Source organism: Tinamus guttatus, unplaced genomic scaffold, assembly GCF_059628265.1.
Source record: "Tinamus guttatus ecotype Peru unplaced genomic scaffold, ASM5962826v1 Tinamus_guttatus_pri_ptg000314l, whole genome shotgun sequence".
Taxonomy (NCBI): domain Eukaryota; kingdom Metazoa; phylum Chordata; class Aves; order Tinamiformes; family Tinamidae; genus Tinamus; species Tinamus guttatus.
Window position 1 is genome coordinate 7,134,159 of NW_028288848.1, and position 25,359 is coordinate 7,159,517.

Genomic DNA, 25,359 nt, shown 5'->3' on the forward strand with positions numbered 1-25,359 from the left:
GGTCGGCGCGGAGCGCCGGAGGGAAATGCCCGTGTCCGAGGGCTCTCCCTCCTTCCCGGCGCGCGGCCAGGCTGGGCTGCTGCAAGTAGAGAAAATGTATAACGCCTCGGTGCTGAAAAATGACCGGTGCAGACCTCGGGCGGTTTGTAGGATGCGTTCCTTCCGCTCGGTCGATAAAGATAAAGGGGACCGTTCTGCCAGCGAAATTAGTGTATCAAAGAAAGAAAAAAATAACGAGCGCTGCATGTGTCTCTGCAGACGCTGCGGGAGCGCGTGGCGCTGCTCCTCGGCACGCGGAGCACCTCGAGGTGCAGGATCTGACCTGGCACAGGGTCCTTCCCTGCATGCAGCCCGGCTCTGCTGTGAGGAGGGTCCGGGCGGCTGCAGGAGGTTTCCCTGCCGGAGCAGCCGGGCCGGCTGCCGTCTCCATCGCGCTGGGCTGGGCTTGCTGGCGATCTCGAGAGCGCCGTGAGCCCCATCCGCCAGCCGAGGCTCCGGGGGATCGCCGAGAGCTCCGCTCCGCGCGCGCCTCCGTCAGGAGCTCGCGGTGAGGCTCAGCGGAGCAGCATCCGAGAGCGCGGCCGCGCTCCGACCGCACGCGCAGCCCCGGCTTCGGCCTCCCCGGAGCCGCCGGGCAGCGTTCGCGCCTCTGCCGGCCGGGCCCACACGGTCCCCGCGCTGCGCTCGGTTTGGTTTGAGGCGAGGGGAGGGGAGCCTAATGTACCGGAGGTGCCTCGGAAATGAGAGTCTTGGACGAATTCCTGGCCTTATTGATCCGCCGGCAGTTTATGCATCCTGACATTCATAATCTCGGTAGGCTCTGATGTTCCAGATTAATGGGCCCAGGGGCTGTCCATCCGTCACTTCACATTAATTACTGAAGAGGTGTTTTTCCAGTGATTTACCTGACAGCGGCCTGTGATGAATACCCCTAAACAGAGTGGGCAGTGATTAATCACGGGGCCCCAGCCCGTCCCCACTCTGCCTTCCCCTCAACCGCAGCGCGGACCCCCACGCCATCCGTCTCCATAAACGCTGCTTGATGCATATTTATGGGGGCATGGGGCCTGGCAGATAGCAAAGCGCCCGCTTGTGCCAAAGATGATGAAAAATAAATCTCGGGGCAGCGGGTGAGTGGGACCCTGAGGATGTGGCAAGACGAGGTGACAAGGGACACGGGGCAGGGGAAGCTGCTCCAGCTTCGTCCCTTGTCTGGAGCTCGGGAGGGCTTTGCTGGCTGGATGCACCTTAGAATTCCCCTGTTTTGGCTGCCCCCAGGTGCCTTGACCCTGTTCTGGTAAGGGCTCGTGCAGCGCTATCCTCGCCTGCCCGGGCTCCCCTGGCTTTTGCCGGCGAGAGCTGCGCGTGGCAGCGACGGAGCGGCCCTTTCCTTGCCCTCCTTCGGGACGCGGAGGGGCTGCGGGCCGGGACTGACGCCTCTGCTTTCCCGTTTGCAGGCGGCGGCACCATGCAGCAGGAGGCCGCGGGCGGCCGGCCTCGCCGCCGCAAGCCCGACATGGCGCTCTACGTGCCCAGAGCGCGCCGGGAGAGGATGGCGGCCGGAGCGGGCGGCTCGGCGGGGACGTCGGAGCGCGGCTCAATGCGGGGCGTCTCCAAAGGCCGTGCCGAGGAGCCGAGGAGAAGCGCCAGCGCCAGGGAGAGCGGAGCGGCCGGGGAGGACCAGCCGGATGCCTGTGCCCGGGCGCCTGCCCCTGCGGACACCGACGCTCCCACGGAGCCGTGGCTGGAGGAGCCGGCAGCTGGCAGCCCCGCGGAGCCAGGAGCATCGCCCAGCGTGCCCGAGCCCTGCCTGCATCCTGCCCAGGAGAAAGAGTCCGGCCGCCCGGGGCTGGGCGAGCACAGCTCCTCGGAGGAGAGGACAGTGCTGGGTCCCTGCGCCCCGCCGGGGACCGCGGAGTTGGCCGCGGAGCCTGTGTGTGACCCTGCTGGCTGCCCCACAGCAGCCCGGCTGGCCGGCAGCGTGGTGCATCGGACTGGGGCGGACGGTGTGCCGGGCCCTGCCGGGGCCGAGTGTGGGGACAAGGACATCCAGCCTCGGGAAGAGGAGCAGGGAGGACACGGCGTGCCGGAGCTCCCGGCCGAGCCAGGCGAGGGCTGTGTTGTTGTGGTTGGCAATGAGGAGGAGGGAGAGAAATGGGGGAGCACATCTGAGCCCACTGGAGAACCCCTCTTGGAGGCACCTGGAGAAGCCGGCGGTGAGGCTGGGGGTGGCGTGGGCGACGCTGCGGCGTTCCCGCAGGATTGCGCCCTGCAGCCGGGTGCCGGCAGCACCCGCGAGTTCCCGCCGGGCTGTGCCGGGCGGTCGCCTGGCGCGGAGGAGAGCGCTGCCAGCGCCGGGGATGCCGCGGCGGGTGCCGGCCAGGCCAGCCCCTCCAGCCAGGCGGACCCCAGTGCCGGGGCCGTGTCGGGGTGCGGGCACGAGGCCGAGGGCAGCCCGTGGCAGCCGAGTGAGGAGGTGGCGAGGAGCAGCGCGCAGGAAGGGACGTCCCCGCAGGACCCCACTTCACAGAGCCCCGAGCCCCCGTGCTCCCTGGCGATGCTTTCGCTCACGGCTGCGGATGAAGCAGCGCTGCAGGCAGATGAAGGCAGTGGAGATCCCCATGGCACGTGGGACGGCGGCTCCGCAAAGCCCCGCGGCAGCCCGGGAGCCGAGGAGAGCTGGGACGCGCTGTTCAATGACGATGGAGACTGCCTGGACCCCCGCCTGCTGCAAGAGGTACGTGCGGCGCCTGCGGGACTGGGTGCATGGGGGGAATGGCCAGCCCCGTGTCCCCTGCTTGTACTGCCCCACGTGAAGGCCTGGGGGGGACATGCAGGTAACCTGCTTCCCGTGGTGCCGGCGAGCACCGTGTGAGCCGGGGCGGCTCTTCCCTTTATGGCGCATAAAGTGCGCGCAGTAAAAGGTGCCTGCAAGCCGTAATGGCACGGGCCGAGGCGGGTGGGCTGCTGCGCCAGCAGCGCCGGGAAGTTTCCTCCCAAGTGCGGCCTCGTAATGAGCCGAGGGCCGTTCCCGGCGCGTCTGCCGAGCGAGGGCTGCTCCGGGATACTGCCCCGAGCCGCCCGGCGCCGGGAGCTGCGCCGCGAGCCGGCTGCTTCCGAGGGAAGCACTGCCTTTGCCTGGAGATCCCTCCTTGCCTTTTAAATCAGCAGCATAAAACTGGTAATTTTTGGCATGACATTAATGTACTGAGCGTAACGAACAGCGCCCATATTTTTAAAAGCAACATCCAGCCCAGGCTGGAAGCTGGTTCCAGGCAGCGGATGGTGCCTGATGGCAGCTGCTATGAGGAAAGGGGGTTGACTGCACAGCCCTGCTGCTCAGGGGCAGCCTGTTGACCCCTCGATCTCTTGTCTGCTTGGCTCCCCGTGCTGCTCTTGGGCTTTCCAGCTCCTGACTCCGGAGCCGCAGCCGCAGCCAGGGCTGCTCCGGGCGGGAGCAGAGTCGTGGGGAGATGGAGCTGTTGTTAATTAACAAAAAGGACAAGAAAATTAGTAGCGTTCTTCGTCATAACTGAATCCTTATGCGCTGCAGCGAGCCGGCGGAGAGCAAGATTTATGACGTTCTATATGGAGACGAGATTTCTGATAGCAGACGGCTCTTTAATCTAGCAGAAAAAAAAAAAAAACCATAACAAGATCCATTGGCTGGAAGCTGAAGCCGGGCCGATTCGGGCTGGAAATAAGGCTCCCATTTTTAACGCAGAGGGTAATTAACCACCGGAGCAATTTCCTTGCCGGCTCGGTGGATTCTCCATCACCTTGATGAGCGCCGGGCGCCCGCGTGCAGGCCAGAGCTTGCCTGGAGCGCGCGGGGCCTGTGCGGGCTCGGGGGGCTGCGGAGGAGCCCGGCGCCCGCGCGCCGCCGCCTCCGCTCCGAGCGGAGCCGCTGCCGGGAAGGGCTTTCTCCGCGCGGCCGCTTTCCGCCACCTGTGTCGTGCTCCAGGCGGGATAAATCTTTAGAGAGCAGCGAGCCGTGACAGACAGACTTCATTTCCTGCGTCCCTCTGTCCGTCCGCCGGGCGAGCGGTGCCGGAGCAGGACGCCTGTCGCGCGCCGGCGGCGCTGCGCCGGGCAGGCCGAGCCGGAGGCGACGGCCGCGTTAATGCAGCATGAAGGCAGCACGTTTGCTGTCAGGCCGAGCGTCGCTCCGGCACTTTGCGCTGCCTGCCCGAGCTGGAGCGTCGCTGCGGGGCCTCGTCCTGAGGAGCGTCGGTCCCGGGGCAGCCAGGCAGGGCTGGCTGATCCCGCCGGCTCCATAACTCAGCTCTCCCCCGTGCCGGCACGCGGCCGCCCTGCCGGCACCCCCTCACCTGCCGGGAATCCATCTTCCCCGTAAAATTGTCTGAGCGAACGCTTTTTATTGACTGAACTGGCTGGGATTTATGGACTCTGCGCTTCCAGCCGTGCCGCGCTCGCCCGCGACCGCTCGGGGCCGCGGCCTGGGAGCCCAGCTGAGTTATGTGCCAGCCCCTTGGAGGGCCATGGAGCGGGAAGCGGTGCGGGGGCCGGGGTGACAGGGAGCAGTTGGGCGGCCTTGCTGCCCGTGAGACCCTCTGCACCAGCCTGGGGCTCCCTCAGCTCCCAAAAGCAGCGCTGCGAAGTTGGAGAGAGGCGGAAAGCGAAGGGAGCGGCAGGCGGCAGCGTTTAGGGCTCGGGAAAGTGCTGCGCTGTGGGATGCTCAGCGAGCGCGAGGCGTTGAGCCTCTCAAGGAGGAGGTTGAGCAGGGACCTGATTTCCAGCAGTAAGTGCCATCGCAGGCGACGGTGCCTGCGAGCGAGGAGGGCTCTTCAGCCTCGCCGAGAGGCAGAACGAGAGCCCACAGCTGGAAAGCAGAGCCACGCAACTTCCAATTAGACAGAAGGCATAAATTCTTAGTGGCGCAGGTGATTAACTGCTAGAACTAGCTCCTCGGGGGAGCTTTTCCCCCTTGCAGTGTCCCGGGGCCTGGCACGGCCGCCCTCAGTGTGCACGGTGGGGGACGGGGTGATGCAGGGCAGTGGGACGGGGCACACGGGGTGTCTCCTCCCGGCCTTTCCGCCGTGCTCCGTGCCCTTCCTGCCGCGCATTGGGAGCACACAGAGGCGCGTGTGCTGGCTGCCTCCCGCAGCCGTTCCCGCTACGGCCTCGGCGAGCAGCGACAGCCCTTTGATGGGAAAAGGGAGCGCGTGGCGCGAGAGGCTCGGTCGATAACTCCCGATATCCCCGGTGCCATTAATCCACCCGCGGCGCAGGTGTCCGGAGCGTGGCCCTGGACCGCTTGCCGGCCACCGCGCGCCATCAATCAGTCTGCTGGCCCTGCGCCGGCGCGGGGGCTCCCTGGTGCGGGGCGCGTGTCCCCACGCCACGGCCTCACTGCTGCGCCTGTCCCCCCGCAGCTCTCGGGGGGCGAGGAGCGCCGGGAGAGCCTCCAGGAGCCGCGTTTCAACTACTACGGGGCCGAGCCGGCGGCGCCGGACCTCAGCGACGACGAGCTGCCCCACGTCATCGAGATCTACGACTTCCCGCCGGACTTCCGCACCGAGGACCTGCTGCGCGTCTTCTGCAGCTACCAGTGAGTCTGAGCGCACGGCCCCGGCCGCGCGCCCCGCGCCGCCGCGGCGCTGAGCTCCTTGGCGTGCCGCTGTCTCCGCAGGAAGAAGGGCTTCGACATTAAGTGGGTGGATGATACGCACGCCCTGGGCATCTTCTCCAGCCCCATCACTGGTAGGCGAACGAGCAGGCTGGGCTACATGGTGGATGGGAGGGTTTGGGGAGCTGGTGCAGTGCCAGGGGAAGGGAGGCACGTGTGGGACCCCGACCCCATGCCACCACATGGCGGGGTCCCTGCAGGACCTCGTGGCCATGCTCTGCTCTCTCCTTGCAGCGCGCGATGCCCTCAGCACCAGGCACCTGATGGTGAAGACTCGCCCGCTCTCCCAGGGCACCAGGGCGGCCAAGGCCAAGGCCAGGGCGTTCGCCGGTGAGTGGGGCTGCTGGCGTGGGCGGGCAGCACCGAACACTGCCTCGTTTCTTGTGCTGCAGCGTCTTCATCTGTCTGCGAGGATGGGGCGGCAGCAGCCCTGGGCAGCTCCGCGGGGTAGTTAGTGCTGGGGATGGGCAGGTTCCCACTGCTGCTCTGCCGGGCATTGCCGGGATCTCCTCGGGAGCGGGACTCCCTCCCCCTTCCCGGCACTGCCGTGTGCTAATGCTGCCCCATGCGCTCTCCCAGACTTCCTGCAGCCGGCCAAGGAGCGCCCGGAGACGTCGGCGGCCCTGGCGCGCAGGCTGGTGATCGGTGCCCTGGGCGTTCGCAGCAACCAGACGCGGGCCCAGCGAGATGCCGAGCGCAAGAAGCTGCAGGAGGCCCGGGGTAAGCTCCTGGCTAACGGTGGCAGGGACTCTCCCAAGGAGCCGTCCTTGCTCTGGGAAATCCCGCTTGCTTGGGCTTTATCCCTCCTCTCTTGGCTCTGCAGAGAGGAAACGCCTGGAGAACAAACAGCGGGAAGATGCCTGGGAAGGCCGGGAGTGAGGCGAGAGGCTGCAGCGTGAGCCCCGCGGGCAGCGCTGCTGGGCGCTCGGCCTCGTGCGCGGGGCGAGCGGGGCACCCTGCCCCGCGGCACTGGGTGCGTGTCCTGCCGGTGTGCTGGGCGCTGCTGCGAGGCGGATGGGGCCGGCGGGTGGCTCTCCCGGGGCCGAGCAGGGCGCTTGTGCCCTCCCCGTGCTGTGCGAGCGTCGCCTCCGAAACGGCGGCAGCGTCGGACTGTGCTTCTGGCTGTGCCCAGGGCAGAGCCCCTGGCGCTGCCTGCAGCAGCTGGGGCAGAGCTGGCGGGATGGGGGTCTCTGCCGTGAGGACGCTGGGCCATGCGTCACGGAGGGCTTTGTGAGCGAGAGGCACTGTACTTCTATTTTGCTAATAAATTCCATTTATTTTGTGTTGCCTGGCTGCCTGGGGCTGCTCCCCGTGCCCATGCCAAGGGGAGAGGCGTCTCCTCCCAGCGCAGAGGGCGCTTGCTGCAAGCCGGGCTGGGCTGCCCGCTCTGCCGGTCCTGGCCGCAGACACGGGCAGGGCCAGGAGGCTGCGCGGGGCCCCTTGCTGCTGCGGGAAGCGCGTCGGGGCCGGCGGCCAGCCAGGAACATCCCTGGCGTGGTACCCGCGCGTGTCCCATGCAGCCTCCCCCCGTGAGCCCGGCCATGCGCCGTGAGCGGCCGGGCTGCGCCGGGGGTGGAAAGTTTCCTCCAGGAGCCGAGCTGGAGGCGGTGATGCTGCTGTCATGCCCCAAGCATGTTGCTGGGCCTTGGGCCCTGCCGGCAGCAGGGAGAGCCCACCGGAAGGCTGGCGGGGAGAGCCGGGCGCTCGTGGCTTCCCAAATCCCAGCTGCACGCGCCTCGCCACGGGTGCTGGCCGGGGGCCGCCACGCCGGCGCGCTCGGGGCTGCCGTCCCCTGTGGTTCCTCCACGTGCCCGGGCTGTCTCATGGGGACACAGCCCAGGCTGTCCCGGCTCCGTGGGGCTGTGCGCAGTGGGGCTGGGGGCCCAGCCGGGCACGGGGACAGGGGTGCAATAGGGCTGGGGATGTGGATGGGCAGAGCAGAGCACTTGGGCTCAGACTACAGCTGGGGAGGGGACAAGATACTGGAGGACAGTGAGGAAAAAGGTGGCAGATCCAAGCCCCTTAGTGCTGTGCCAGATGCCCCGTGTGCCCTGTGCCGGCTGCGCTTGCTGCTGACACCCCGGGCTGAGGCTGCAAAGGGCAGAGCCGCCCCGTGCGGGCAGCCCGCGCCAGGGAATGCCCAACGCTGCGACCGCGGTGGCCACGGGACTGGCTGCCGGCCCAGTGTGACTCCACGGCCCGGCCGGGGTGAGCGGGTCAGGGACAGGCTGCCCCGGCAGGGCTGGTGCCGGGGCCAGAGCTGCCTCCCCGCGGGCTCCCGACGTGCGCGGGGACACGGCGAGGCGGCAGCGCCACTCCCTGCGCAGCACCTTTATTAGGGGCGCGGCGGCCGCGCGGGCGGCAGGGCCTGTCCTGGGTGCGGTGGCGCGGCAGGGCCCGGGCGCACGGGCTGAGGTAGATGTCCTGGGGGCGCCCGGAGCGCAGAGGTGGCAGCGGCACCGTGCCCGCCCCGGCAGCGCAGCCCTGGGCCTCGGGCCCAGCAGCCGCTCCGGCCTGGGCAGCAGTAGCAATAAATACAAAGCGCTTCGAGTCCCTGAGCGTGGTGCGATGCTGCCCTAGGGGCTGGGCACGCAGGAGGCTGCGATGCAGGGGGCCGAGAGCCGGGGCTGGCGCCGGCCCGTGGAGCGCGGCGATGGTTGCGGTGCTCACACGAGGTTGTTGGCCAGGCGCTCCCGTCGCTCCAGCTCGCTGACCACGTCGGCGCCGTGGGCATCGCCTGGCGAGAGCGGCAGCGTGAGGGGCGGACGGGACCCGTGGCACCCCCGGCGCTGCCCGTTCCAGCACCCCCGGGGGTGCCCTGCTCCCTGCCCCACTTACTGGTGTGGCAGCCATGCATCCAGACGCGCTGCCCGTCGTACTTGCACTGGCACCGCATCACGTTGTTGGAGAAGTCCGACTCGGCCACCTCATGCATGGGGTTCACCACCACCTGGGGAGGGTGACACAGTGACCATGGACATGTGCTGTGGGGCCAGTCTGCCTGGCACCCCATGGAGAGCTGCTGAGCCCGCAGCACGGGCCAGTACTTGTGTGTGCAGCTCCGTGGGGCAGCACTGGGCATCTGGGAGAGACCCTGCGGCTGGCAGGGCCTTGGCACTGGGGCACGGAGACGTGCAGATGGCTGGGGCGAGCTGGCCAAGCAGTGCCAGGGACAGACATGGGGTGACCCCCTGCCCCATCCCCTCGCTCAGTGCCCGCGGGGCACCCCGTACCTGGAAGGTGTAGCTGCCGGGCGGCACGTCGGTGATGTCAACCCACTGGCAGTCGATGTCGTGGCGGTAGGTGTCCCAGCAGCCCACGCTCACGCCCTGCTCACCGAAGTTGGCGCAGGCAAAGCGCCGCTGCAGCCCTGGCGGGGGGACGCAGGGGACACGAGGGGTCCCGAGCTGCACCGCGCCACGCGGGTCTGCCCTGCGCCCGCCCCAGCACCTACCCTCGGGGCAGTGGGTGTCCTCCAGGCAGAAGCTGGCCTTGTGGCCCTCGGCCACCTTGGAGCCGTTGAGCGTCAGCAGGTCGTAGTGCGTGAAGACCTCGATGCTGTGGAAGTGCCTGTGGGGACAGAGGGCTGAGCCGGGGCCGGTGCCTGGGCCAGACAGGGGCCGAGCCGGGACAGGCAGCACCTCGTGGCCCCAGCAAATTACAGCCCTGGATCCAAATAAAGCTGTAATGACAGTGCCGGTGCCGCCGCCGCTCATTACACCGGGCGGGCCGGGCTCTGCAGCGGCGGCGATGGCACCGCGGCGGTGACAGCAGCCCCCCGCGCCAGGCCCGCTCACCGGTGGCACTGGTGCCAGGTCCAGGCGTGCCGCCCCATGCGGGGTCGGAAGTCGGCCGTGCCCAGGTTGTGGATCTGCGAGGAGAAGCGGAGCAGGCGCCGGTGGCCGTGGGGCCAGTGCATGCGGTCGGCCGAGCGGGAGAGGCAGCGCTCCTCGTGCGCGCAGTAGAGCAGCGCCAGCGGCCGGTCCTCCAGGTAGGCCGTCTCCTGCACCAGCTGCGCGTTCATCACCAGGTCCGGGGCGTCTGGCACGGGCAGGGGGTTGGTGGGACGGGGCAGGCGCCCCCCCCCGCCACATGGCACCCCCTGCTCGCAGGGAGGCCCCTGCTCCATCCCTGGGCGAGTGCCCAGAGAGGGCCCTCAGCGCCGCGGGTGCCTCGTGCCGGCCGCAGCACCCCGGTACTCACGGGCGGTGCAGGTGACCCCCGCCGAGAAGCGCCCGCCGCCGCTGGGGCAGTGTACGGGGCCGTGGCGCTGGCACTGCTGCAGGGCCAGCTCGGTGCCCGCGCAGCGCACGCCGCTCATCACCACCTCGGAGGCGCCGGGGCTGCCGGCCCAGTACCATGTCTCCTGCGCGGGGAGCAGCGCTCAGTGCTCCCTGGCAGCACCCCGTGCCCGGGGCTGTCACTCTGCCCCGTGCCCGCCGCGCGCCTGCTCACCTGGAGGGCATGGCTGGCGAAGCCCAGCCCCAGCTGCCTGCACACCACCATGGCCTCGTTGAGGCCCCACTGAGCGCCGCACACGGCGCCCCACTTGTGCGTGCCCTGCACGGGCACCAGCACCTCCACGACGCCCTCCTCGGGGCTGCGGCCCCCTGCCAGCCGCACCTGGGACAGAGGCGACATATGGGGCAGGCCCCAGTGTCACCCTCCCTCCCCTAGCTGTGTGCAGCCAGCTGAACAGCCCTCCTTTCCTTCCCAAATCAGCTCCAGCACCAGCTCAGCCTTCAGCACTGCCAACAGCTTGGCTCGTGCTGCCCCACGTGGCCTCCGTGCCCAAGGCTGCCCCGCTGGGCAGTGCAGGGCTGTCGGGGCAGTGCTGGCGCGCGGGGGCTCACCTGGCTCTGGAAGTTGGTGCGGGGCACGTGGCAGCGGACGGCAGCGTCGTGCTCGTGCCGGCAGCCGCTCTGCTCGGCCTCGCGGAAGCGGCACTCGCCCAGGGAGCGCTCGTGGCCGCTGCAGCGCACCTCGCTCATGTGGATGGGCCCCAGGCCTGCGGCAGAGGCAGCGTCACCGCTGCTCCCCCTTGGGCTCCCAGTAGGGCTGCTCTTGCCCCGTGGGGAGCCCCTTTCCCCAAGGGCCGCTGCAGCCCAGCCAGGGGCTGCCTGGGCACCGCAGGCTGCTCCAGCAGCACCCAATGAACAGGGGGTCCCTCTGCGGTGCCCGTGCCCCCTGCGCGCCTCACCTTGGCCCATGCGTGCCCCTGCCAGGGCCTGCTTGGCCGTGCCGTAGCCCAGCTGCCGGCACACCACGCTGGCCGCCAGCAGGTCCCACTGCTTGTCGCACACGGTGCCCCACTGCCCGTGGCGCAGCACCTCCACGCGGCCCTCTCCGGCGTTGGCGCCGGCCCGCAGGCGCACGGGCAGGCCCTGCGCAGGGGAGCAGCCCATCAGCGGTGCATGCAGGGTGGCAGCACGGGGGGATGTGGGGCATGGGGCCGTGCCAGGCTCACCTGGGCCCGGGAAGCCTTGCGGGGCGGCTGGCGCGGGCCGGGCAGGCAGCGCACGACGGCGTGCATGGCGCTGCGGGGACAGGCGGGCTGCCGCGGCGCTGGCGGGGACAGCTGGGCGCCACAGCGGGACACGTGGGGCTCCGCGCCGCTGCACTGCACCCGGTGCACCCAGAAGGCGTCCTGCCCGCTCAGATTCCGCAGGCTGCCGGGGACAGAGCGGTGAAGCTGCTGTCACGTCGGGCGCCAGCCCCTTCACCCCATGCTGCTGCCCGTGGAGCCCTACCTGGAGCTGGGGTCCTGCAGCTTCTTGTTCCAGAGCTTCCTGCAGCGGGGAGAGATGGGGCGTCAGGGGCCCTGTGCCCACCCTGCTCCCCACCTGCACCCAAGCCCTTGTGGTCCCTGCACTGCACAGTGGGGCTCTCTGCTGGGCTGCCGGGGGCATGGGGACAGGTCTGCTCCCCAATGCAATTAATGCACCAAAGCCCAGGCTGGACCGTGCAGCTTCTGGCTCCGCAAGGAGCTCATTACAGGCAGTATTTATAGCCCTGGCACAGAACGTGAATCCTCACATCTCCTGTGTCTCCATGCACACTTGGCCGGCGATGGTGACAACCATCCCTTGGACACCTAATGCCACGCTACTGCAGTGCTGAGAGCTGCTCTTCGCTGAGGCTTTTGTGTGCCAAGAAGGGGACCCAGCTGAGGCCTTGACATCCCAGGACCCAGACGTGGATGCGATGTCCTGATGCCCCGTGTGCACAGCCACCGGCACCCGGCGCCCTCCCTCCCTGCTGGCCCGGTGATCTGCCCCACAACACGTCGCCTGGCTCCCCTGCCCCGCGGGGACACGGCCCCGCTCCTACCTGTAGAAGGTGGTGCTGAGGGGCACCTCGCGCGGGAAGCCCAGCATCCCGCACACCACGCGGCTGTTGTTCCGCGTCCAGCCGGCGCCGCACACCTGCCGCCAGCGCCCGGCCACCTTCACCTCCACGGCGCCCTCCGTCACCGGCACGCTCAGCTTGGCCCGCGCCAGGACGGGCTTGAGGCGCACGTCCTCCACGGGCAGCGCCGGCGCCTGGCGGCACAGGCTGCGGTGGGCACTGGTCCGCATGCCCCCCGCGTCCCGCCCGCCGCCCCGCTCACCTCCGCCGCGAGAGCGGGGGCCGTGGCGCGGGGCTGCCGTGGCCCCGCGCACAGCACGCCCGCGTCCTCGCCGTGGTGGCAGTCGCTCACGCCCCAGCCGTTGTGCACGCAGTCGGCCAGCGAGGCCTCGCTGCCTGCGCACTGCACGTTGTCCAGCCAGACGGGGCCTGGGGGGGACATGTGGGGCTGGCGGCTGCTGCTGTGCGGGGCCCCCCACATCTCCCGCTCACCGCAGGGCTCCATCTCCTGCAGTGCCCCCCACAAAGGCCCCCTGCATCCCCAGCTCCACCCACCACTGGCACAAGTGGGTGCCCCCCAAGCACCCCCCATAATTCCCCTGTCCCCCACCTTCCCCTTGGCCGTAGGTGGCACTGTGGGTCCAGGTGATGGCCGCGGCATAGCCCAGCTGCCGGCAGGCCACGGTGGCCACACGGAAGTCGAAGCCGTCGTCGCACACGGTGCCCCAGCGGCCCTGGTAGAGCACCTCGAGGCGGCCCTCGCCGTGGGGCCCCCGCGGCCCCGCCAGCCGCAGCTGCAGGGCAGCCACGTCCTGCGCGCCGGGGGCCGCCCGCCACAGCAGCAGCAGCAGCGGCAGCAGCAGCGCAGGGCACGTGGCACCCGGCGTGGTCATCGGAGCTCCTCGGGGCGCGATGCCTGCGGAGAGCCTCATGCTGAGGCTGTGGAAGGCACTGCTGCTCCCCGTCCCAGCAGTGGCACAGCACAGGAATGAGGTGGTCTCACGAGGTCCCCATGCCCCAGGCAGCAGCAGTGCCCCATCCGTGTGCTGCGCAGGGTGCAGGTGCTGGGCACTGCCATGCACAGCCCCGGTGACTCCCACCCTGGGCATTGGCCCCACTTCCAGCTGCCCCTGTCCCAGGGCATCCATGGGGCACAGGTCACCATGGCCCCCACTGCCCAGCCTGCACCCGGGTACCCCACCAGCAAACCCTGTCCTGCGCCACCTGCGTCCTGCCTGTCCCATCCTTAGGGCCAAGTGTGTGGGGGTCCCTCCGCCCCCAGCCCCTCTCCCCCAACTTGGCCCCTGTCCTCCTACATCCCTACTCCCATCACTGTGGCAGGGGGTCACCCCACCTGCAGCCCCATGGCTCAGGGGCGCCATTGGCCGTGCCAGCCCCCTATCCCGGTCCCCGCACTCACCTGGCAGGCAGCAGTGGGGCAGGCGTGGGGCAGGCGCGGGCTGCGGCGGTGGCTCGGTTCCTGCGGCCAGCAGCCTGGCTCCGGCTCCGGCTCCGGCTCCCCTGCGGCCGGCAGCGCCTGCCCGTGGCTTTTATGGAGCGGCGGGGGTGGCGGGCGGCCCGGGGGGCCCTGCCCAGCCCCGCCGGGCCGGCCCAGCCCGCCCCGCACCCCGTGTCCTGCTCTGCCCCCGACCGGGACGGGGCCTGGCGGGTCCCGCAGCCCTGGGGTCCCCCCCTGCTGCCGTGGGCCTGATCCCCCCCGGAATGAGCCCAGGACCGCCCCCCCTGGGGCTGTCCCCCCACCGGATCCATCACCACACTGCATGTGGCGGGGAGGGGATGGCTCCCTGCCAGGGGCTTCCTGGAAGTGACAAACTCTCACCCTTGCGTGGGGGGGGATGTCCCAAAGGAGCCCCCTGCCCCCCCGCCCTGCTCCATGCAAGCTCAGCACGGGATGCTGCTGTGGGGCAAGCAGAGGGAAGGGCCGGGATGTGGGGCTGGGGGCCGGGGCTGTCCCTGAGCTGCGGCGATCCCTGGACACTGTCCCACTCCTGAGCAGGGCATGGGGTGTCCTGGCTGTCCGCTGCTGTCCTGCCCCAGGGCTGTGGCGGCTCCCAGGGGGATGCACTGCCTCTCGCTCCTGCACGTGGGACGGGGATAAACAGGAAGCTCCCGTCCTCTCTCCACGGCCACGGGCCGGCCAGGAATGTGCCGGTGGCCACTAGGCTGTTTGTCTGGCCCCGAAGGAGCCGGATCCTGCCAGGAGGAGCCAGGAACAACATGGCCCGGAATAGCCCATGAGCTCATCGCCTCATCCCGCAGGGACCTCCGGGCCATGCAGGGGACAAGCTCTGGGACGCTAGCACGCAGGGTCCCATGCATGGTGTCCTGCGGGGGACTATCATCCCAGCCCTGGACTCCATCTGGGAATGTGACCGGAGGCTCTCCGGGCTTTCCCCCACAGCGTCGAGGCTGGAGCCCCGCCAGGCCGGTGGCTGGGCCGGCGCGTGCCGGGAAGGCTGGGCTGGAGCGGCGCTGCACGGACAGCAGGGGCCACGTGCGGGCAGCGGGTGCCGCGGCCACGTGCTGCCGTGGCCGGCTCTGCCGAGTGTCCCGGCCCTGGGAGCGCATGGGGCAGCGCTGGGGCTGAGACGGAGACACGCGCCCGGGGTGCACGGGGCTGGGGTGCTTTGGGAACCCCTGCTGTCCCTCCAGACCTTTTGGACCGTGCCGGGGACCCCCTGGGAGCACCGATGGGCCCCAGAGTGCCGTGATCGGTGGCTTGTGCTGCAATGGGGCTCTTGTTCCCACCTGCAGGATGCAGGACGCAGGGCAGAGCAGGGGCTGCTGCAAAGGGGCCACACGGAGCCGAGCGGAGCGGAGCCATGGGGCAGCCGGCCAAGGGGAGCCCTGGGGAAGGGCAGGCCCGGGACCAGCAGCGGAGGCCGTGACTCATCCCTGTCTCGCCGCTTCGGAGCTCAATTACCTGAGTGTGAAGCCAGGCACACATCTCCCCCCGCGTCCTTCCCGTAAAGCCCCGCCAGGATTCCTGCCTCCCCTGCCCTGCTCCTTGCGGCTGCTCCGTGCCCAGGCTGGGTGGGAGGACGAGCAGGGCAGCGAGGCTCTCCCATGGCCAGGACCTGCCCGCAGTGGGTCCCTCCCTGCCGTGTCCCTTGGCTGCTGCCACCCCCCGGGCTCTCCGGGCACCAGCAGCCCATGGGGCTGCTAAAAATAGGGACTCTGCGCTGCAGGGCAGCCCCGTGCGCGGGAAGCTGTGGGCAGCAAGGTGGGTGTGCGGGGCTATTCTCAGAGGGCCGCGGGGCTATTCTGGGCCGGTCAATATTGATTTAGGCAGCTCAGGTGCAACAGCTCAGCCCGGAAGCACTTTATTTAGGGCCGGGCGGGAGGAGAGGCTGGGAGCTGAATGGGGGGCATTGTGCCCGGAGGAAGAGGGCTGGGAGAGGATGCGAGCTCTGTAATCTTCAGTAAGTGGCTCCCAGGGGCGGCCTGGGCAGCTCCTGCTGCCGTGCACGCTCCCTGCTCCCACGTAGCGCAGTGCAGTGGCGTGGGCTCCGTGGGGACGCAGGGCCCTGGGCCGAGGCTGGCGGCTGGGACGTGCAGGGACAAACCTGGCGCTCAGCCCCTGCTGTAAGCAGGGAGGAGGGTGGGAGCAATGCGGCATCCCAGAGGGGAAAGAGGCAGGACCTCCACTGCAGGAAAACTTGCTCCTTGCCCTCTAAAAGCACTGCTCTGCCCCAGCACCTGCTGTGACAGTGTCCTTCAGAGCCAAGGTCCCGGTCCCCGCACCGCTGCCGAGCTGCTCACCCAGCTATCAGGGCAGCAAGGGACACTTTGGGGTGCCAGGTAGCAAAGACGGCTTTGAGCACCTTCTTCACCCTCTGCCCGATCTGGGGAGGTTCTAACCCACCAGGCTTGCTTTGGCGGTGGATGGGAGGACCAAGGACACTTTCCCCCACGGCAGGTCTCCTGGAACTGGCTGCGCAGCCAGACGTGGTGCTCTCAGCTGCGCATGGCCACGTGCCCTAGCACTGAGGTGGCCCCTGGACCAGCAAGACCAGGGGTGCAGCACGAGCTGCAATGAGGAGTCAAAAAGCCACAAATAAAGTGCTAGATGCAGAGCTCATGTCGGTGTTTATATTCCCGAGTGCACTGAGATGCTGGGGTGAGCGATACACCTGCACTGGCAGTGCTGGCATCACTGCTGCCGGTGCAGCCACTTGAAGTCCTCGAGGGCCACCCGGGCTGCGTTGCGTCCTGCGGCCCCCATCACTCCCCCTCCTGCAAGGCAGCACATGAGAGCAGCTGGCAGCTCCAGCCCCAGGAGCCCGAGCCAGGACAGAGGGCAGAGGCTGCCCCATGCCCTGCACTGTGTTTGCAGCCCTGCACGCACCCTGCCTCCCTCCTGCACCGCGGTGGTCCCGGCTCCCAGCCCCACTCACCAGGGTGGGCTCCGCTTCCGCACAGGTACAAGCCTGGAATCGGGCACCGGTAGCCTGAATAGGCCGGCGCTGGGCGGGCGAAATAGAGCTGGTCCAGGGACATGGCTCCGTGGAAGATGTTCTGGAAGCAGAGCCCAGCCAGCGGCTGCATTCCCCCTGCAGCACGTGCGGGAGCGATGCTCGGAGCCGAGCCCCGCAGCACCCACCCCTCCAGGCAGCCCGAAGATCCTCTCCAGGTCTGGCGGCGTCAGGACATCGCGGCCGATGACAGAGGCCTTGAACCCCGGCGCGTAGGCTTCGATGCAGTCGAACACTGCGGCGGGGGGCAAAAGGAGCAGGCTCTGCTCGGCCACGGGCGGCAGTGGCGCCGGGGCCGCGCGGGCGCTACCTACCTGTGTCCACGTAGGCGTCACGGGTCGCCTCGTCCCAGGGCCGCCCGCCCGCCAGCACCGGCGGCGTGTACTGCGTGAAGAGCGACACGACGTGGCAGCCCCGCGGCGCCAGCCCCGCGTCCAGCACGGACGGGATGCACAGCTCGATCATGGGCCTGGCGTGGGCGCGAGGGAGCGTCACAGACCCGCGGGAGCAGCGTCGCCAACATCTTCCCGTGACCGGAGCAACTCGAGTGGGACCTGCCTGCTGGAGGGGCGCCCATCGCTGGCCTCAGCGAACGCCCGGTGCAGGAGCTCGCTGCTCTCGCAGTTGAGGTGGATGGAGCACTGGTGGTGGGGCAGGGGCTGGTCAGCGCGGGCGTTGGGGGCTGCCAGGAAGTTGGGCAGCCGATCCACGGCCACTGCGGTGCAGGAAGGAGAGAGATGGGGTGGAAAGGGGGTGCCCCCGCTGCATCTGAGACCTTCGTGGTCTCCCCACGGCCAGCATGGTGGAGATGGATGCCATTGGTACCTACCGTTGATCTTGGTGACCGGGGAGCGTGTGTCAACCTGCTGGATGCGCTGGACAAAGTCCTTCGGCAGCTGCTCCTGGGGTGGGAGAGGCCAGGGACGGCTGTGATGGGAAGCTGCAGGTCTCTGCACCAACCCCAACCTCGTCCCCATTCCTGTGCCGGCTCAGCCTGCCCGTGTCCGTACCTGGGGTGTGAGCTCCAGGAAGGTGAGCTGCGGGGAGGCATTGGACAGCACCACCTTGCTCCGCACCTCTGTCCCGTCCTGCAGGACCACCCCCTGCGCCCTCCCGTCCCGGCCCAGCAGCACGCGGCTCACGGGCTGCGGACAGGAGAGGCCGCTGGGGACCTCCGGAGCCCGTGCGAGGGCACCGGCTCCCCGCACACACACAAACCTGCTACCTTCTCGGCAAAAACATGCGCTCCACGGGCAGCTGCCGCGCTGGCGATGGCATGGGACAGGGCGCCCATGCCGCCGGCCACGTAGCCCCAGGCGCCGCGCCGGCCCTCCAGCGCGCCCATCACGTGGTGCAGCAGCACGTAGCCGCTGCCGGGGGTCTGCGGGCTGGCCATGGCGCCGATCACCGCGTCCGTGGCCAGGGTCGCCTTCAAGGGCTCCGATTCGAACCACTGATCCAGGACCTGGTGCAGCAGACGAGCTGAGGAAGGCTCAGCACCCCCTGCCGGGTGCATGGAGGTGGCTCTGCCCCCCGCTGCCAGCGCCCACCTTGGAGATGGGGGCCGTGAGCACCTCGTAGTAGCGGGGCAGCTGCCGCCCCATGGCCAGCCCTGGCGGGGGGCAGAGGCCGTGGTGAGAAGGGGCATCGCTGCCCTGGTGCCACCGCCGCAGCAGAACAAGGTGTCGCAGCCCAGGGCTCCTGCAGAGCGCGTGCCCCTGTGCACGCTGTGGCCCGGGCTGCCCCGTTGCCGCCGGTACCTGCGCGCAGCAGGGGCCGCAGGGCTCGCAGCGCCTTGAGCCGCTGCAGCAGGGAGCCCTGGCCCAGCGCCGCGGGGTCCACGGGGACGGCGTCCAGCAGCGGGTCGATGGCAGCCACCAAGCCTCCCATGAAGGCCTCGTATGCAGGATAAGCCTGTCAGGACACAGGGGAGCACCAGCAGAGGCAGCGATGGAGCCAGAGGGAGCACAGGGGACTGCAAGGAGCAGCGTTTTGCCAGAGCCTCAGCGAGCCCTGGGCCTGTGGCACCGGTCACCTGCAGGGCCAGCTGCCACCTTGCTGGCAGCCACCGAGATGCCGAGTCGTGCCTGGCAGTACCTGAGCATCCCGTGGGGAGAACTGAGCGATCTGCTGCTGGCTCTGCGCCATGTCATGCCCCAGCAGGAGGGAGCGCGGGCGGCTCCTGGCCTCCAGCAGTGGCGTGAAGGAGTAGGGGTCCCGCGGCAGCACCCTCAGGCCGTGCCGCTGCAAGGCACGGAGAGACGGACCCGGCCTGCAGCGTGGTGCGTGTCCCACCACGACACGCAGGGACCGGGCCTGCGCTGCCAGCGCGCCAAGAGGCCACAGGGATGGGCACCAGGTACCTGCAGCTCCAGCTCGGTGTAAATCTGCGGGCGCAGCAGGCTGAGCAGGTAGGACGCCCGGGAAAACTTAAAACCTGGCCAACGTGGGGAGGTGAGGGGCACCCCCGGGCCACGCGGAGGGGAACGACGTGGGGCTGGGGACGGGGGGTACCTGGGACGATCTCCTCGGTGACGGCGGCGCCGCCCAGCACGTGGCGCCTCTCGAGCACGGCCGTGCGCAGCCCGGCCTGCTGCAGGTAGGCAGCCTGCGCGGAGCGGCGCGTCACGGAGCCACCGCGGGACGCGGCCCCGCGCCCGCAGGTGACGCGGTCCCCATGCCCTGCACCACGCCGGGAGAGCCCGGTGCACCCGCAGCACTCACCGCCACCAGCCCGTTGTGCCCTGCGAGAGAGCGCGGCATGAGCCGAGCACCGTGGCGGGCACCCCCGACTGGCATGCGAGAGCCCCCCCCGCGCCACCGGGCCATCACCTGCCCCGATCACCACCGCGTCGTACTCGCGCTGCAGCCGCGGCGCCGGCCCCGCGTGCGCCCGCCGGCAGCCCCGCGCGGGCCAGCGGGACGCGTAGCGCACGCACGGGCTCACGGCCTGCCAGGCTGCCATGGCCGCGCCGGGCCCAGCCACCCAGCCTGGACTTTGCTTTGGTGGCGCCGCTTTTCACCGGGCTTCCGGGCACGGGGGACGGGGCCCAGGCAGGGGGGCTCCGCACGGGGACGGTGCCGCCTGTCGGGAGGCTGGCAGGGGTGCGAGGTGCCCCCGCGAGGCGCCCAGCCCGGCGCCGCTTGGCCTGGGCTTTGCGGGTCAGCTCTGCCCCTGCTGCTGCAAAGTGCCAAGCGGAGCGCTGAGAGCTCCAGGAACACAGGCAGCTCCGGGGGGGTTCCTGGCCCCGGATGCTGAAAAGCAGGAATTTCCATCCTTTGCCCAGCAGGGTGAATTCCTGCACAGCAGGACAGGGCAAAGGCCCCTCTGTGGTCCAGTGCTCCTCCCCAGCAGCCTCCAGCCACAGGGAGCAGAGCGGGGCTGCACAGGGCAGAGCCTGTGCACGGTCCTGGGCACAGCCCTTCTCCCTGGTGACAGCCCCTGGGGACCCCTGGACACTTCCTCCCACTGTGCCCCACATTTTGTACACACTTGGAAGAGCGGATATGTGTGGGAATCACGAGCTGCGCCCTTTGCAGAGCACCTCCGCGCTGGTTTGGCTGGTTGACATTTCCTTCTCTGGCCAACGCCAGGCATCGAGGCCAAGCCGACACTATAAATCCCACTTTGGAAACGCACTTTTCAACAGGGACAGGGTTTGCCAAAAACCGCTCGGCCCCCCTCTCACCCCGTCCCGGGAGCCTGCTGGGTGCCAGCCAAGCGCGCCGGGAGCACACGGCGGGCAGCGCAAAGCCAGGCCAGGCCGCGGCCGCCGCACGAGGCTGCCCCAGGCACGGCCGAACACACACGGTGCCAACACAGGCAGGGAGGCAGCGGCACAGGCGCGTGAGCACTCACACCCACTTTAATCCCGGACGGCACCTGGCCGAGCCCGGAGCCGGGCTCAGAGCAGGGGGATGCGGGAGGGCTCCCAGAGGCGCCGGGCCAAGTCGCAGGCCTGCTGGACCACGAGCTCGGAGGGAATGATGCCCAGGTGCACCGTGAGCAGCTCGTAGCACTTCACCACCTCTGCCTGGTGGTTCTTGCTGTAGTAACGCAGCAGCCTCCTGGGGGAAACAGATGGGGGCTCTGCATGGCACATGTGACATCACCCACCCTCCAGCCCCTGTCCCCTGCGACGTCCTTGGTGAGGGTTCAGCGCCAGCCAGACCTCAGCAAGAGGCTGGGCTGCTGCAACCTGGGTTCCCACAGGTACAGCATCACTGAGGGGGTCCCAGCACGTCCCCTGGTGCCGGGGCTGCAGGGCTGGGAGCCCACGCTCACCTGTAGTAGTCTCCCGCCAACATCCCGATGGGAGCAGAGTCATCGGAGAGAACCGGCACCTCCATCACCTCCAGCTTGCAGCCCTGGGGAATGGTGACAGCAGAGGGCAGGACTGTACCAGGGAGGGGACAAGCGACGGAGCCTACGGAGCCAGAGCACACGGGTGCCTACAGCCCTGCTCCCTGCCCCGAGGAGGCCGCTGGGGCAGAGGGGCTCGGCCCTCCCCTCCCCACATACCAGCTCGTTCTCGAACCAGAGGAAGTAGGAGCAGCAGTAGTCGCCATCCTGCAGCATGAGCATCGTGTAGCCCTTCTGCAGGTAACGCCGGGCCAGCCTGATCAGGGACCACACCTGGGGGGCACGGAGCCTGAGCAGATCGCCCACCAAGCCCCACTCACTCCTACCGTCCCCATCCCACCCCAAGCCTCTGAGTCCAAGGAAAACCCCTCTGGAGGCAGGACCCTTCCAGAGTGTTGAGTGCTGCAGCCCACCCTCTCCCATGCACTGTGGCCAGCCCAGCTCCGAGGAGACCATCCATGCAGCCCGGCTCAGCAACCTCCTCCTGGTACCTTGCTCTTGATGAACTGCGCAAGGGGACCCTTGCCCAGCTCCGAGCTGGATTTCTCTGTCACGCTAAGCGATGGTGCCATCATCTGCCCAGCCGTGCGGTCGACATAGATGAAGTGCACCAGGCCAGGAAAGTCCTCCAGGTATGTAGGGCCAGTTAAGGGCATCCAACAACCTTGGTGTTCTTCCAGGAAAGACCTCAAGCTGTGGAAACCACCTCTGCCCACTCGACTCCCTCCCTTGTGCCTCGCACCAGGAGGACAGGGCTCTCCTATTCCCACCTCTGCCCTCCCTAGGGGGGCGGTTTCCCCCCTGGGCCGCGCTCCCAGCCCACGGTGCATCCCCGGTGCCAGGATGGATATGACACCATGGTGATATTGCGCCTGCTCTTCACCAGCAGAAAATCCCTCCAGTCCAGCAGCTTCTCCCTGCAGAGAAGGGATGCAGTGAGAGGCAGACCCTGGGGGTGCTATGGAGGTGATGGGCGCCCCTGCACCCACCTCATCAGCTTCTGGGCACGGTCCCGCAGGCCCTGGGACAGGCTCTGGCTGGCGGAGGTCAGGAAGAGCTGGCGATACAGAGAGCAGAGCTGCCGCTTCACGTTGGCCAGCGCCTGCAGCACCCTGAGACGGAGACAAGGACAGAGATGGGTCTGGCCTCACTGCACCTTGGGACCCTCCAGCACTGCAGGGACAGCCCCTCCGGTCCCGCTGGGATGGAAAAGACCCTCGCCTACCCCCAAGGCTCCAGCCTCCCCTGGCCGCCCTGTACTCACTCCAGCAAGCTCCCAGGCTCGCTCCGCGGGAATATCTTGTTCTTGAACTCCATCCAGGCGTTCTGCAACTAGACAGGGATATGGCTCAGCGCCTGTCTGCGGCAACAGCAGGACTGGGTCCTGGCAGCCCCACTCCCACCTGGATGTCCTGCCCGCTCAGCTTCTTCACAAACTTGTCCATGCGCTGCCGCAGCTCTGTCAGGAAGGGGAAGGCACGTGCTGCTCCCACCTCCTGCCCCTCTTCCAGCTTCTTTTCCAGCACCAAGAAACCATCGAGCAGCTGGTGCATGGTGACGGCCACATGGGTCATGGGGCCCTACCGAAGGAGTGGGTCAGCTAGGACACAGCCCTGCCGCGCTCCCCCACCTTAGAGCCAGCTCACCTTGCTCAGCAGCACGAGTGAGATGCCCGGCCAGAGCGGGAGGCAGTGCATGGTGTGGGGCAGCATGGGGCAGTAGCCTTCCGGCAGGTTGGCATCCAGGAAAACCCTTCGGGGGTTTGAAGCCTCAGGAACCAGAGGTCCCAAAGTCTGGAGCAAGTCCTCTGCCATCTGGGGAGAGAGGAGAGCTGCTCATCCCCCTTGCCTGGACAAGACACCAATCCAGGACCTTTGGGAGGGTTGTGGAGGTGGTAGCAATGCCCTGAAAGCTGCAACTAGGCACAATGGAATGGCTGGACCTGGAAGGACCATGCAGCAAGACAGCATTGAGGGAGGCACTCGGGAACCCCCAAAAAGCAACAGATGGAGGGCAAGCCTGCAAAGACACAGCTGGTAAATGCCTTGGCTAGTGGAGTCTCTGTGAGCTTCCACAGCATCAGGCAAGGTAGCAGCCCAGAAGTCCCCAGAGCAGCAGACGGAGACACTAGACTGCTCTGAGACAGACTCAACCCCCTGTGCTGCTAGCAGGCCTGGATGGGACCCCGATCCCTGCTTGGACACTACCCCATAGAGAGCACCCCAGTGACAGCGAGATGCACAAAGCCAGATGCAGTGTGGCATCTCCTCAGCCTAGGGACTGGGGCATTCCCAGCACAGCAAGGGATCCGTAACGGGAGCAGAGACAGCAAAGCACCAGAGGAGGGACAGGGAAGAGGCATATGCAGGAAGGGACGGCAGCACCCCTTGCTCACCTGGACATCAGCACTGTCCACCTCTCCGGTGCTTGGTGTCTCGGGGCCCTCTGACCAGCTCTCGCTGCCTGCAGGAGCACAGCGAGCGTGGTCCTGGCACCAGCGGACACTCAGGCTCCCTCCTAGCGCCCCACGCAGCCCCTGGCCCTCCGCAGGGCACAGCTCCTGCCCGGCCGGGCGCTCACCCGTGCTGTGCCCACCCGGAGAGGGCTTGGGCGTGTAGAACACCTCGGGTGCGGAGAGGTCATCTGTGTCCTGCCAGTGAGAAAGCCTGACTGAGCCAGGACTGCAGCCGGGACTCTGCAGGGGGAACCGAGGTGCCCCCGATCCCAAAACTCGTGGTGCTGGGGACATCTACCCATGCACACCTGATCATCTGACTCCTTCCCTGCGGTCACAAGGGAGCTGGTGCTGCTCACGGGGATGCTCTCGCTTCTCTGGGGTACCTGCAGGAACATCTTCCCTGCCGCAGGCTTCCAAGAAGAGAAAACCATCAAGCCACAGTCCCCAAGACATCAGTTCCCTCCCCAGCCCCTGCTCTGGAGCACCTGGGGGCCAAGCTCCTCCTCGGCGCTCTGGCTGGGGTACAGGTCCTGCACGAGGAGGATGAGGACGAGCAGGTCGGCAGGACGGATGGCGCTGGCGTTGCGGCTGCGGGCGAGAGCGCAGGGGTGAGGCGGGAGGGCTGCCGCAGCACGGGCACCGCAGCCGCGCCGGGGCGCACCTGGAGTAGAAGGCCAGCAGCTTGGTGTTCACCAGGAGGAAGGCGTGCGCCACCTCGTCACCGCCGCGCTCGGGGCTGCCATTGATGTGCTGCACCACGTGCCGCTCCAGGAACTCGATGCACTGCTCGCACAGCTGCGGGTGGATCAGCCGCTCCACGGCCTGCGGCATGGGTGGACGGCACGGCCCTGAGCCGCTCTGCAGCTGCCCCATGTCCACCCACCACTGCCAGGAGAATGGCCCCAAAGTGCCCTCCGCAAGAGCCTTTTCCACAGGGGCCCGTGCAGCCTTGCAGCCAGCTGGCTGGGACATTCCCTGCAGCGCGTGCGGTGCCACCGGCACGGTACCTCCACGGCAAAACTCTGGTCTTCCTCTCGTAGGTGGCTGTAGGTGTCCAACAGACCCCGGAGCAGCCCCCAAACGCGCTCGCGCTGCTCCGAATCGGCCGGCCGCAGCCTGCAACGGCCGCAGAGGGTTAGGTGGCCTCGATGGACGCTCCCCGGCCCCATGCAGCGCGGAGGGGAGCTGCCCCACGTCCCCGCACTCACTCCTTGCGGATGAGGTGGGAGTCCAGCGTGACGAGGCCGCAGTGAGCCTCCACGAGGCGCCGCAGCACGAAGAGCTTGCGGCGCAGCTCATCCTCGTTCTCGGTGCCATCGCCGTTCACTGCGATGTACAGGCAGTCCCCAAACTGCGGGTGACAGCAGCGTCAGGGCTGCCAGTGTCCCCTGTGCCCTCCCTGCATCCCCGGCCCTACCATGTGCAGGACGTGGAGGTGGTGTCCCGGCTCGGTGGTGAAGCATGTGTAGGTATCCGAGAGCTTCTCCAGCAGCGCCGTGCAGGAGATGATGAGGGGCGCGAAGAGCGTGTTGATGCTGTCCTCCAGCGCCGGGGCCTGGGGCGCGCGGGGTCACTCCTCCTGCCCCACACGCTGCCCTGTGGCCCCTGCCCTGCTCTGCCCCACACTACTGCCCTACGCTGCAGCACCGCTACAGCTGTGCCCTGCATAGGCCGCTGCCCCACGCTGCACCCCCAGCTGCACTGCCCCATGTTGCACCCCCCAGCCCTGCCCCACGCTGCACCCCCGGCCCCACTGCCCCACACTGCACCACCTCACACTGCATCGCCAGCTGCCTTGCCCCACGTTGCTCCCTCCCAGCCCCTCTGCAACACGTTGCATTTTCCCGGATGCTCCTCACCGCACCCGGTCCCGCACCGCACCCCGGCGCTGCCCCACGGCGCCCACCTGCGCGGCGCCGGGCCCGGGCGGGGGCCGCAGGCGGCGGGCGAAGGCCGCATCGGCCCAGTAGAAGAGCAGCTCGGCGGCGGCGCTGGCGATGAGCACGCAGCGCATGGCCCGGCCCGGCCCGGCCCGGCCCGGCGC

At 68.6% G+C, this 25,359-nt stretch overlaps 3 protein-coding genes across 3 annotated transcripts; all 3 read right to left on the bottom strand.

Moving 5' to 3' along the window:
- Positions 1-8,316: 8,316 nt before the first annotated feature.
- Positions 8,317-12,891, bottom strand: LOXL4 (lysyl oxidase like 4). Its single transcript, XM_088528830.1, has 14 exons — positions 12,609-12,891; positions 12,261-12,427; positions 11,981-12,192; positions 11,401-11,439; positions 11,118-11,319; positions 10,851-11,034; positions 10,504-10,658; positions 10,106-10,273; positions 9,854-10,016; positions 9,448-9,691; positions 9,105-9,220; positions 8,884-9,020; positions 8,489-8,600; positions 8,317-8,387 (listed from the first exon to the last, which is right to left on the bottom strand). Exons 1-14 carry the CDS (start codon positions 12,889-12,891, stop codon positions 8,317-8,319), a joined length of 2,253 nt encoding a protein of 750 aa, XP_088384956.1.
- Positions 12,892-16,164: 3,273 nt separating this feature from the next.
- Positions 16,165-19,257, bottom strand: PYROXD2 (pyridine nucleotide-disulphide oxidoreductase domain 2). Its single transcript, XM_088528831.1, has 14 exons — positions 19,219-19,257; positions 19,009-19,102; positions 18,858-18,931; positions 18,592-18,738; positions 18,255-18,408; positions 18,045-18,106; positions 17,720-17,959; positions 17,505-17,639; positions 17,324-17,396; positions 17,053-17,209; positions 16,809-16,963; positions 16,623-16,729; positions 16,417-16,537; positions 16,165-16,255 (listed from the first exon to the last, which is right to left on the bottom strand). Exons 1-14 carry the CDS (start codon positions 19,255-19,257, stop codon positions 16,173-16,175), a joined length of 1,641 nt encoding a protein of 546 aa, XP_088384957.1. The 3' UTR covers positions 16,165-16,172.
- Positions 19,258-20,391: 1,134 nt separating this feature from the next.
- Positions 20,392-25,359, bottom strand: HPS1 (HPS1 biogenesis of lysosomal organelles complex 3 subunit 1). The gene is made up of 18 exons (XM_088528713.1): positions 25,222-25,359; positions 24,733-24,870; positions 24,524-24,666; positions 24,323-24,431; positions 23,977-24,137; positions 23,801-23,903; positions 23,621-23,725; positions 23,438-23,507; positions 23,253-23,320; positions 22,504-22,671; positions 22,261-22,437; positions 22,122-22,189; positions 21,847-21,969; positions 21,706-21,774; positions 21,349-21,490; positions 21,017-21,130; positions 20,780-20,862; positions 20,392-20,562 (listed from the first exon to the last, which is right to left on the bottom strand). The coding sequence occupies exons 1-18, from the start codon at positions 25,327-25,329 to the stop codon at positions 20,400-20,402; spliced, it is 2,112 nt and encodes a 703-aa protein (XP_088384839.1). The 5' UTR covers positions 25,330-25,359; the 3' UTR covers positions 20,392-20,399.

Bases quoted from the DNA above. Each gene is read 5' to 3' on its own strand.
- LOXL4 (XM_088528830.1), bottom strand. From the start codon at position 12,891: ATGACCACGCCGGGTGCCACGTGCCCTGCGCTGCTGCTGCCGCTGCTG. The intron at 9,692-9,853 runs GTGAGTACCGGG...TGCCCGTGCCAG, and splicing joins GGGGGTCACCTGCACCGCCC to ACGCCCCGGACCTGGTGATG. The intron at 9,021-9,104 runs GTAGGTGCTGGG...TCCCCCCGCCAG, and splicing joins GGACACCCACTGCCCCGAGG to GGCTGCAGCGGCGCTTTGCC.
- PYROXD2 (XM_088528831.1), bottom strand. From the start codon at position 19,257: ATGCCGCGCTCTCTCGCAGGGCACAACGGGCTGGTGGCG. The intron at 17,960-18,044 runs GTGGGCGCTGGC...CTGCTGCACCAG, and splicing joins TCACGGCCCCCATCTCCAAG to GTCCTGGATCAGTGGTTCGA. The intron at 17,210-17,323 runs GTAGGTACCAAT...CCTGCACCGCAG, and splicing joins CCCGGTCACCAAGATCAACG to TGGCCGTGGATCGGCTGCCC.
- HPS1 (XM_088528713.1), bottom strand. From the start codon at position 25,329: ATGCGCTGCGTGCTCATCGCCAGCGCCGCCGCCGAGCTGCTCTTCTAC. The intron at 24,667-24,732 runs GTAGGGCCGGGG...TGTCACCCGCAG, and splicing joins ACCTCCACGTCCTGCACATG to TTTGGGGACTGCCTGTACAT. The intron at 22,190-22,260 runs GTGGGAGTGGGG...ATCCCTGTCTAG, and splicing joins TGAGCGGGCAGGACATCCAG to TTGCAGAACGCCTGGATGGA.